The sequence below is a fragment of the Rhamphochromis sp. 'chilingali' genome (assembly GCF_963969265.1).
Source record: "Rhamphochromis sp. 'chilingali' genome assembly, chromosome: 21".
Taxonomy (NCBI): Eukaryota; Metazoa; Chordata; class Actinopteri; order Cichliformes; family Cichlidae; genus Rhamphochromis; species Rhamphochromis sp. 'chilingali'.
In genome coordinates, this window is record NC_137949.1 from 2188849 (window position 1) to 2201574 (window position 12726).

The following is a 12726-nucleotide window of genomic DNA, read 5'->3' on the forward strand; positions in this document are numbered from 1 at the left end:
TGACTGTAAATTCAGAAATCAACCAGTCTTGGACTTGGATGTGCCGACTGTCATTCCCATTGCTTCACACTCGGCCGCAAACTGCTCCAGTGTAAGCTGGAGGTCATAACTTGATGAGGCCAACGTAGTGAACTTCGAACCGGTGAACGTCTACCGCCGCACCACCCAGAGCATCCTGACCAACTGTATAACAGTCTGCTACGGGAGCTGCTCTACCTCGGACCAGAAGGCGTTGCAGTGAAAACCACCCAGCGCATCGCCAGAGCACCACTTCCTGCCATAAATGACATCTAAAGGAGGCGGTGTCTGAAAAGGGCTGGGAAAATCATCAAAGACCCCAGTCACCCATCACATGGACCCTCCTGCCCTCTGGGAGGCGCCACAGGAGCCTCCGGACTAAGACCACCAGGTACCGGAACAGCTTCTTCCCCACAGCTGTCAGACTCCTGAACTCTGCCTCCTGACATCTGACCCACGTTAAACTCATGGACTGAACACACACACACACACACACACACACACACACACACACACACACACACACACACACACACACACACAAATGGACACAACTCATACACACAATAATAACATGGGCTGAACCACCACTCACAACCACCAGCACTTTATATAACCACTGTGGAAATCAGCCACTCTCACTGATCTAAACTGCACTACTGTAATGCTGTACAGACAGTCATTCTGTACAATGTGATAATTATAGTTCTACAACTGTTTAATAAAACTCACAATTGTATATCTAAAATCTGTATAGTTTTCATACGCATAACCTGTCCATAGCCTGTGCACTCACTACAGCTATAGCCTGTACATACACTCAACAAAAATATAAACGCAACACCTTTGTTACTGCTCCCATTCCCCATGGGATGGACGTAGAGACCTAAAATTCATTCCAGATACACAATATAACCATCCCTCCCAAACAGTGGTCACAAATCAGTCCAAATGTGTGGTAGTGGGCACATCTGCCATATTGAGATAATCCATCCCACCTCACAGGTGTGCCACATCAGGATGCTGATCTGACATCATGAGTAGTGCACAGGTGTACCTCAGACTGCCCACAACAAAAGGCCACCCTGGAATGTGCAGTTTTGTCTCACAGCAAAATGCCACAGATGCCACAAGCAATGAGGGAGCGTGCAACTGGCATGCTGACAGCAGGAATGTCAACCAGATCTGTCTCCCGTGCATTGAATGTTCATTTCTCAACCATAAGCCGTCTCCACAGGCGTTTCAGAGAATATGGCAGCACATCCAACCGGCCTCACAACCGCAGACCTCGTGTAACCACACCAGCCCAGGACCTCCACATCCAGCAGGTTCACCTCCAAGATCGTCTGAGACCAGCCACCCAGACAGCTGCTGGAACAATTGGTTTGCACAACCAAACAATTTCTGCACAAACTGTCAGAAACAGTCTCAGGGACGCTCAACTGCATGCCCGTCGTCCTCATCGGGGTCTTGACCTGACTCCAGCTCGTCGCCGTAACAGACTTGTGTGGGCAAATGCTCACATTCGATGGCGTCTGGCACGTTGGAGAGGTGTGCGCTTCACGGATGAATCATGGTTCACATTGTTCAGGGCAGATGGCAGCTGAGAATGTCCCAGTTCTTGCATGGCCAGCATACTCACCGGACATGTCACCCATTGAGCATGTTCGGGATGTGCTTGACCGGCGTATACGACAGCGTGTACCAGTTCCCACGAATATCCAACAACCTCGCACAGCCATTGAAGTGGAGTGGACCAACATTCCACAGGCCACAATTGACAATCTGATAGACTCCATGCGACGATGTGTTGCACTGCATGAGGCAAATGGTGGTCACACCAGATACTGACCGGTTCTGGGTCCCCAGACCCCCAATAGTGCAAAAAACTGCACATTCCAGGGTGGCCTTTTGTTGTGGGCAGTCTGAGGTACACCTGTGCACTACTCATGATGTCAGATCAGCATCCTGATGTGGCACACCTGTGAGGTGGGATGGATTATCTCAATATAGCAGATGTGCCCACTACCACACATTTGGACTGATTTGTGACCACTGTTTGGGAGGGATGGTTATATTGTGTATCTGGAATGAATTTTAGGTCTCTACGTCCATCCCATGGGGAATGGGAGCAAAAACAAAAGTGTTGCGTTTATATTTTTGTTGAGTGTAGTTATAGTATATTCATAACATGCCTTCATACCGTGTACATTGTAACATTCCTATAATAGATCCATACTCTGCAATATATCCATATTACTGCTAAAGCACTTCTGGATGGATGCAAACTGCATTTTGTTGCCTTGTTCTTGTGACATGTGCAATGACAATAAAGTTGAATTCTATTCTATGCACGAAAACAAAGCTTAAATCCTGAAACTACTGAAGTGGAGATCCACCAACAGCTGGTTACACACCTGCTGATGGAAACTATGAACAGAACTAGGGCTGTGCGATATGACCAAAATCTCATATCCCGATACAAGACATTTATCGTCCTGGCAACGATATAAATCACAAAAATTTAACATTTTCTGTAAATTCTGTGAATCTCTGGCAGCTCGACTTGCGTGAAGTTGTTTCCAGCTGGGCGTCGTGCAGCTGGAGTCGAGTTGTAACTCGCAAGTTGTAACGGCCGCCGTTTTCTTTCAAAGTTTGAGTCTAAGGTTTATTTTTTAGCACCTGACGGCTCTTTTTTGCTTCTCCTCCGTAAACTCTCTGCACACTCTTCAAAATAAACTGAATTACATGCAAAAGTCTCAACAGCGTCTTGAGCTTTATGGTGAAAGGTTTACGTGGAAAACAAACACGTGGACGGCGGAGCCACGCGATGGTTTTACCGTCACTATTGCTAACGACAACACGTACAAACAGGCACTTGTCTGTCCGTAGTGTGGTTATATTAAATATAAGAGAAAGAGAGAACTTTAAGAAATTAATAAAGTCACTACAGTGACATCAGAACATGAAAAAATATTGCTGTAAACAGTTTATTTTGCGACACCACGAAACAAACGACAGACGTTTTTATATCGTCATGCGATACATATCGTTATATCGAACAGCCCTAAACAGAACCTGTGACAAGCAGCTGGAAGTCCACTGGGAACAAGTCCAGCATACAGCAGACATTCAGACCAAGTTCTCCCTGCATTTGTATGGGACCATTCCTCCTGAATCTGAGGGCTGACCAACACGTGGACTCACCTTTCTGCCACAGATTTTCTTAAAGAGCCAGAGTAACTGGGACATATAACCTCAGATCTGGGATACAAACAAACTCTTTCATCGACCTTCAACTGAGGATATGTGGTCCTCCTGTGGACGGTGGGCCCACTGGAGAGGGGACCCAGGTAGCTTCTTTGGCTGGGCCCCAGGGGCTAAGAGCCAGCCATCAGACTCTGAAGCCCGGCTTCAGGGTAGGACCCCGTTAATCCTTTGTCACCCCCCATTAACCCTACTGTATGCCAGTGCATGATAACTCATACGTACCTGTCCGGGTGAGTCACGCCTTCCACATTTAGAAGAGGGGCTGAAGGAGAATAGTGGGGGCTCGTCAGGAAAGAACTGAGAGAAGGTCTGTTTAGACAGCTGGTACTTTGCCATGGAGGAGGGCTGAAACACAGCGAGAGACGACAGCAAGGTTGTGATTAGGGTGCTGCAGCTGCACCAGATGCTGACTTTAGCAGTAATATTCTCACCTTTAGTGTGACGATCCCACTCTGAGGCTCGCAGTGCTGCTTGAAGAGCAGCTTCAGTCTCTCTCTGGACAGAGCGCTTTTCTTGCGACTTAATACAAAATAAATCAATTAGTTTAACAATGAGAAACCACTTTCCCATCAGTGCCTGAGCGCAGTCATTCCCACTCCAACTCAGCCCACATCAGTTTTATTAATGTGTCATGCTTCACCTTTACAACATGTATAGTCAAGATATGGAACAAAACACTTGATAATTCCAGCACTGAACAGTGAACAGACAAGGAAGTCCTCTCACACCACATCTTTAAGTGCCAATAATATCACATCGATTTAGGATTAAGAGTCTGACACAGAGCTTGTAAGTTCTCCCTGCTCTGAAATTTGTGTTTCACAGAGTATTATGCACCACGACGTTTACCCCGTTGAACGCAGCAGATTGTTATTTTATTGCATTATGAGAATACTTTCCATGGTTGTACCTGGGAGCTTCTCACCTGATCTGATTGGCTTTGACAGTGAATGGCTCGCTGTGTTTGTTCTTCATCATCCTCACTGTGTATTTGAACACTGATGGACTCAAAGACTTCTTCCTGCTAACACACACACACACACACTTTAGATCACACTTCAATAACTTGAGATCGTAACATTGGCATGACCTTTCACCTACTGACCCATTGACTTGTACTGTGGAACTCTGGAAGGCGCTGTGCTCGTCATCACTATCACTGATGACAATCGTGTCATCGTCAGCCATCTTGCCGTGGCCGTTAACATCTGGTGCTCGACTAACACTGGAATCAGGCAGGTGTACCTGCAGGATCTCACACACATATCTGAAAAGCAAAAGCAGAAAATGACCTCACTCCACCTGGTTTCACCTTTGCTCTTTAACACAGAACGATGGAGGCTAACAATCTGTAAGTACACAAACATGGATATATTTCAAATGTGTACCTGGCTCCGTTACATCCACTGACGTCCACCACCTCCCCAGGAAAGAACCGGTCTTTGACAAAAGTGTAGACATCCTCACAGAGCTCTGTCAGCCTGCAGCACTGGCTCAAAGCAGCAAGGTGGAGCAGAGGCACCACCAAAGACTGAGGGAAGCTCTCCAGACTCTGCCTTGCCCGCCGCTCACTCTCCACTGCCTCAAGATAAGTGAGTCCCGCTCGCCCCGTCAGAGCACAGCTCCACACCAAGCTGTTACACAGAATGGTCCTCTCAAAGAACTCACTGAGGAAGAGGAGGGTCACAATCAGATATTAAGGCGCACACGGCCTCTTTATATTCAAGTCCAGTTTCTAGAAGCTCCAAGAATGTTTACAAACACACATCAAGTACCTCTCATCTCGTTCACTGTCCTGTATGACATTCAGAACTTATCCAAAGACCAGAACCCTGCAGACAGTTCTCTATAAGGCAGGATTGACAAATATGACCCCCATCATATGCTGGTCGAAATTATTTTAAAGTTTTTCCCCACACAGTTATTTTATTTATTTGGCTGTCAACTGCTGTTCAGTCAGTTACTGATCCCAGTACCAACTCCACCAATGGACTCCAGCAGGTGATGGCTGTCCTCGTTTTGTTCTGTAGGCTTGGTAGGTTCACTGCAAAGGAGTGGATCAGTTCTTCACCTGATTCAGGTCTTGGTTAGAGTGGCATTTCAAGTCACACCAAATCTACAGTTCAAAACAAGGAGTAACACCATCAGCTGCAGACCAAGACAGTCCAGTGCAGAGCAATCAGGACCAACATCCAGGACCACTGAAACAACCTGAGCCCTGTACTACAAAGCGAGTTCAACATGCACAGGTCCAGTTCTTTGGATTCACTTCACTAACACGTGCCATCAGAATACGCAGCTACATGAAGGCGGTGATCAACTGACTAAGCTATCCCAGGGTTTCTCTGCTCGTTCATGTGAAAGGGGTGGAAGGAAACATCTAACCAGTCACTTTTATGGATAAGTACACTGGCAGGAGAAGGACTGACTTTACAGAGAATGATAAAACTATATTATGAGAAAAACAAGGGATGAACCACATAATATGGACTGAAACAACACAGCTGCTGCAGAAGAGTGAGAGTGATGTGAGAGTATGAAGGGAGGAAGTATTTAATAGAATCCGTTTGTCTGCCTGTTTTATAGCAGTGTAGCCTCCACAGTTTGAGATAGTTTAAAATTTCGGGTAAAAACCAAAAACAGTTCAAGCTGATTTCATGTTGGTGAAGATTGGATCCATATGAAAGTCAAAGTCACACCAAGTGTGAAAGCATGCAGAGTTCTGTGAAACCACAGAGAGACAAAGAATGGAGACTGAGTCTAACAGCTCAGGATCCAACGCACACCAGCTCGTCTAACATGGTGGAGGCATCATTATAGGATGGCTGTGTACTGCTGCCAGTGGAACTGGGCCATTAGTGTTTGCTGATGGGGAGCAGATGAACTCTAAAGCGTAATGCTCTCTGCTCAGAGTCATCTAAATGCTGCAAAACAGACCGGACTGCATCTGCAGTGCAAATGATAATGACACCAGATATACATGAGGACAGCATTACTAGACTCAAAGTGTTAATGAGCTGTTAACAGATTATTAAACAGATTTTAACACAGCTCTGCCAAACATTCAGTTCAGCACTTTGTTGAAGCAAGTGAGTAATGTTCACTTTGTCCTTCTGCAGGCAGTTCTTCACCAGGAGGGAAGGGGATTGTTGTATCGTCATCATTTTGGAAGACGAAGCGTCGACACAGACCCGCTTTGGCTGTCTTTCAAAGTCTTCTCCCATCATTCTCTCTTCTTGATCCCTCCCACCTTAAGAAGATTTCCAGCTCTGATCTCTCCACAGTATGATACTCCCACCACCGTGTTTCACTGTGGAGGCTGGGTTCTGTGGGTTGTATGCATCTCTCTTCAGTCAACAAACATAAACAGGCCTTCTCCAAAAAGCTCTAGTTTCACATCATCTGCCGAAAGGAAGCACTTCCAGTAACACGATCTTTCTGGAACCTCAACCTGAAATCTTTATATTATGTTGGAATCTGAAGATCCCCATTTTAATTTGACTTTGAAAGCACTGAGCATTACATTAATTGCTAAACATTTCTACATTTTTCAGAGTACTAATAAGATTGACCCTGGTGGTTTTCTGAAATAATTTGTATGCAAACCCCCCCCAAAAAAAGCTTTCTATAGAAAACCAGCATGTTTAGAAGTTCTATGTTATGGCCAAGTCAGTCATCTGATCTCAGCCTAACAGACTTAACAGCCTAACATACTTCTCCATTATTAAATACAAAACTGAATGCAGTAAAGGTCTAGCACACCGATGCAAAGGAGGAAACTGGTTGTAGACTTCAGGCAGACACTGAATATTACATGAATTTACTTATGTAGAGCCAAAACACAACAGTCGCCTCAAGACACTTTAGATTTTAAGTTAAAGACTCCACAACAACTGCAAGTGTGCACTTCAACATGATATCGATTGATTTACAAAAGGCTGTGGTGGTGTACAGAAAGAAAGAAATACATAAAAAGTGTCTTTGCCCCAAACATTAGGGAACCATATGTTTCCAAAGTGCTACACCTCAGGAAGTACTGAAGCATCTTCGAAGCCCAGAAAGCTCCAGGGTTAACAGTAAAGTTATCTGGATAATTCAACCTTCTGCTTTGTAGAACAGGCTTGTACAGTACGGACTAACTGTTATGAAGCAGGCAAACATCCAAAGTAAGACTGAGGGTGGTATCCCTTACTAAAGCCAAAGCAATGTTGTCTCAGACAAATGAAAAATATATATTAAAATCCAGAATTGCAAAATGTAGCAGGAGAGACTGGCCAAGTAAGTTTCTTTAGTAAACTCTGTTTCTTTCTAGTTTGTAAATCTAGCACATTTTAATAATCTACTTAGTTCCTCCTACACCGGGCAGCGCATCGCTACTTGATCTACTTGATTAAAACTAATCAAATGATCTGATTAGCTCCCAGAAAGGGAGAACAGTTCCCAACAAACTAAACCTGATCTAAAACTGAGTGAACATTTGTACAGAGAGCGTAATAAACACAAGTGATACAGGTTACGGGTGTGCCATCAGTCGCATACGTGGACAGATATATTTGCTCCTTCTTTAGTGTAATTTTACATTCTTTGTATGTTCTTGTTTTACTTGAACTTAATTTTCCCGATCGTCTCTCTAGGCTACAACACCCCCCCCCCCGCACATTTGGAAGCCCAAGCTTGCCTTTATCAATTATGCAACATCTGTTAACTGCCTTGTAGTCACTTTTGGTTTTCAGTGCGAAGACGTCCACAGAATGTGAACCTCTTTTTGAACCATACTTGGCTTTTTAACTTTTAACTAGAGGCAGTTAAAATATTAGGAACTGTTCAACACGTAGGAACCAGGGATACAAATATGCAGGCGCTAATCTTAGAAAACAAACCAGCAGATCCATCTATCATAATAATTATATGCACAAGTAATTTTCAGTTTCGTCAATGTCATAACAAAGGCTCCTCTAAGACCTGTACGGTATGCCAATATGAATAATGCTCAGAAATACAAGTGTGCATGTAAATGTAGTCAGTGAGTACACCATGTTAACTTCATCAAATGAAGAATTAGTACAATCTGCACATATTTCAACTCTCTGCCAAAACAAGTAAGCATGTCTCTATATAAAAACAGAGAAAAAGTGAAAAGTTTGTCTTACTTGAATATAAATTTGAGGTGTGCCACCTTTTGTTTTACACCGTTTTTATTGCTAAAGCTGTCAGAAAAAACAGAAGTTGTGACGTATCGCGTCATGTTTGCCACTATGTTACAGTGGAGCAGATGTATAAAGTTACACATAATGTTTGAGTACACTCACCCAACATGTACCACTATATACTGAAGCTGTCAGCTGAAGACGTCCACGGTCCATTTGGCCCGAGTTTCTTCAGACTGACGTCGAGTTTAGCGGAACTTTAACTTCAGTTTGGAGTAAAAACAGAGAACTTCTTTGATTTTTTCCGCTCGGGAAAATGACCGAGTGAGTTTGCAAACTTCATGTGTGCTCTTAAAAAGCACTCTTAGTGCGCTGGACCTCAGCAGGTGGGTGCAACAGACCTACACTATGAACGGATACCGAGCCTCACCACATCAAGCTAACTGCTAAAACTAGCTGAGCTAACCGCCGGCTCACTGACAGCTTCAGTGTTAGCTTACCCAGCTAACCCACTTTAGCTTCAGTTGGCTAACTGACTTGGATAACATTACACCTGCCAAATCCCACCTTCAAACCCGACTACCTGCTTTAACCTACGTTTTAATGGCGCGGGAGAAGGGGGGCATGCATCCCCCCGCCCGAGCCCATAAAAGTTTTTTGTTTTGTTTTTTCAGGACAAAAGTTGTTTTTTGTTCATCTTGTTTGGAAGTTTGCTAAGCACCAACTGTCAATGAGACATCGTTCAAACTTCAGTTCAAGTGACTCTTTAAAGGACCCTCCAGGTGAGACAAGTGGCTGTAAGGTACTTACTCGTAGGTCCTGAAGATTTCGTGCGTGATTTTACAGAGAAACACCTCCTCGTCTTGTCGTAGGTCCGCCGGGGGTTTCTGTCGGATGAAAGGTTTTCTGTGGAGAAGCGGCATCTTTCAGCTCCGCTTCCACCGGCCGCACTTAGAAAATAAGAAGGAAACTGGATATATCAATATCCGAAGATCAGACGTAAACTCTGACCAAACACTTCAAAGTAAAGTAAACCCGGAACCCGGACTGTGAACGCGGCGGGGATTAACCGAGTGGTAGGAGACAAGAGGAGGTGAGCGGGTCTTTTGTTAGACGCGCTGATAATCTGACCACATGGAAGTGTACTCCTCACCGTGTAAATCGACACACTCAACTCTTAGAGAGTAAAATAAAAATCACAAAGCCCACATCCACTCGCTCCTAGTGGAGAACAGCTTAAAAACACGCTTCTGGTGGTCTTTACCGAGTTGTGTAACAAAGAAGCGATAATACGCCGTCCAATCTGAGGAAGAAGTCCGGGCTGAAAAGCCGCTCACTGGCGGCTTGTTGACCAAGTTTTCGTGTACTTCACGGACCCACAAAGAGCTGGGAAATATTACGGTTTCGCTTAATCTGCATTCTTCACCAAAATAAAAGTACTAACACCACCATTTAAAATTAGTCTGTTACAAATATAAATACTGCATCTGAAATGTTATTAAAGTAGTACGTAAGCATGTAAGTGTTATTATGAAATCAGGAAAATCAGAAGAAAGAACAAATGATGGACACTGAATGAATTATTTCCAAATAGTTCCAAACCGCTCTCCCTGACCCATCACACCGTCTCTACTCCACAGTTGTGATTCAGCAGAGCTCCTTCTCCCCCAGACTGATTCTGCTTGGTTCTTTATAAGAACCTTTATAAGACGTCCTCACAGAGCTCTGTCAGCCTGCAGCATTGGTGCAAAGCAGCAAGGTGGAGCAGAGGCACCACCAAAGACTGAGGGAAGCTCTCCGGACTCTGCCTTGCCCGCCGCTCACTCTCCGCTGCCTCCACATAAGTGAGGATATTGGATAGATATTGAATCTGTAAATTCAATATCTCTATAAAGCTGTATAATAACTATGCATTCAGATGATCCCAAAAGTATTCTTGTACTATACCTTCATGCAGCTGTATTTCTTAGATTTATAGTGTACATGTAATTTAGTGCACTTTGCATCATTTACACAATGCTAGTCTTACTTTTACTGCTTTTAACTAACTTCATTTTTATATTTCTTTGTTTTTTATCATTCCTATAAATCTCATCGTATAAGGTTCTTACCAGGAGCATGTGGCACTTTTATTTTAACTGTGTTATTTATTTGTTGTTCATTGTAGACTTTACTATTTTTACTCTTTATCACGCTGCTGTAACAGCAGTGGGCTCAATAAAGTATCTGTCTGTCTAGTTTTTGGTCCACTGATTCTATTGCTGTTACTGGTTCAAAGGGGGCAACAACTTATTATTATTTTTACCTACGTTTTTCTCATTTGTTATTATTTGCTGTATAGAAAAGTATTAATTACAAAGAACCCAGTGACACAGACACAAAATGTGTTTTTTTTTCTCAAACAAATGACTTTTATCCAAGCCTTTACATTTATTAAATGTACAGTTTAACAAAGAAAAACATACTTAAAATGGGTTAAAAGAAAATAAATTTAAAATAGCACATTGTTAAGATGTCCTTGACAGTGTCTCACCATATTTTCGATGTATATAAATCACCGTGGCTGCATAGTAACATAAGTGTTGGGAGATAAACACAGTGCATAGAAACATAGAAAACGTATAAAAATGGCAGCCTGTGCGGCTGAGCGGCTGAAATTCTACCAAGAATATTTACTTCAGAATTATAGCAATGAACTATGATTAAAGCAATAAAGCAAATACTCATAAAAACAAAAACTGTAACTAAACTAAACTCCAGAGCATGATCAGAACATGCAACAGCAAGTAAGAGAAAACCGCTTACTAAACCATTAAAAGACTTTGTTACTGAATTGCTTTGCTTCACCCAAACGCACCATCCAGAGTCTTGGTGGGAGGGTTTTCCTGTCTTCCTCAAAGGCTGTTGGTCCGCTGACCTGCCATGTTGTAACTGCCAACCAACCAGGCTTTATGAACCCCCCCACCCCCTTTCCGCAGCTACACAGGGAGGCTCGCGTCATCATGGTTAATTCCTCGCATTAGTTCCCGGAAGTCGGCAAAATGCGCTAGCCGCGCCCATATCGGCGCATAAGTTAGACATGCACGTGTAAAAGGTTAGATGTTTTTGAAGAATGACACTGTATGTTATCCGCGCACTTAGATCATATGAATTTGTGAATGAAAACATAGTAGTGGATTATCCACAGAAAATTAGTAGTGTTTTAAACAGAAGACAGGTTAGAAACATATTATTAACCAGGAATACCAACAATATTAAATCAGAAATAAGGGCTTCAAAACTTAGTTTTACTGGGCTGACCAAGCGAAATACTAGCTAAGTAAGACATTATGTAGCTGTCTGATCTGTTGTACACTGGTATGTATGACCTAGTATGATAAAAATGATAACTGCACAACAATCAGGGGGAAAACTGTATTTTTGTGACATGCAGCTATAAATAAAGATTAGAAGAGCAAATGTAGGAAGTTTTGTTAACAGTGCTTTTGTGGTCCTGATGATTACTAGCATCTGTTTTCTCTTACAGTTTTAAACAACTGTACTACACTAATCTGACAATATACTATTACAATATTAGTATATATTGATTACACAGTTTCAGAGTAACTGATGACACTTGTCAAATATCATCAACCACGCCTCACGTCCTGATGCACTTACCTATACCAAGCTTGTACAGGTGTGGGCAGCACTTTCTGTCTTTTCTCTCTTCTAACTCTGTCAGCACAAGAACCACAGGAGGATTCAGGCTGGAAATTGCACTGAGACAGCACCCTGAAACTCATCTCCCTGAATGCTTCTGCTGCTGCCGCCCATTTCCCTGTTTTTGTTGGTGTTGTTCGCTTTCTTGCGTGTGTGTCATGGCCTTTCTGCTCGCTGGGTGCATGGTCCTTTACACTATATATGAATTAATTCAATTCAAAATTTAGTTTATTTGAATTCATATCAGTTTTGTTTTATTTATATAGTGCCAAATCACAAAAACAATCAGGATTCAACTTTACTGTTATTTCACATGTATAAATACAGGGTAAGAAATACAGTTTGCATCTAAGCAGTAAGTGCAATAGGAGCAGATTATATACAGATAAGTTAAGTAGAGACCAAATATACAGATGAACTGCAGACAAATGTACAGCTGTAATGTTGTATATGTATATACAGATGATCTCTATAGCATACAGATGTTCTATATTGCTGTTCAGAGCTCTACAGCAGTGGAAGCACAGAGCTCTGACAGACTATAATAGTGAACAGTGTGAGCACTATAACAGAGACGATGTTATGTCAG

General features: G+C 42.9%; 1 protein-coding gene across 3 annotated transcripts in view; it reads right to left on the reverse strand.

Moving 5' to 3' along the window:
- baz1a (bromodomain adjacent to zinc finger domain, 1A) overlaps positions 1-9831 on the reverse strand; it is a 36748-nt gene extending 26917 nt beyond the window's left edge. The window contains exons 1-7 of one of the 3 annotated variants that reach the window (XM_080870810.1): positions 9700-9831; positions 9246-9385; positions 4677-4955; positions 4394-4555; positions 4214-4312; positions 3720-3807; positions 3511-3633 (exon numbers count right to left, since the gene is read on the reverse strand). In XM_080870810.1, the coding sequence (XP_080726936.1) occupies positions 3511-3633; positions 3720-3807; positions 4214-4312; positions 4394-4555; positions 4677-4955; positions 9246-9358 (864 nt within the window). In that variant the 5' untranslated portion in view covers positions 9359-9385; positions 9700-9831. Of the gene's footprint in view, positions 1-3510; positions 3634-3719; positions 3808-4213; positions 4313-4393; positions 4556-4676; positions 4956-9245 lie in introns of all 3 variants that reach the window. The other 2 variants (XM_080870809.1, XM_080870811.1) reach the window with 2 other exon arrangements.
- Between the last annotated feature and the right edge of the window lie 2895 nt (positions 9832-12726).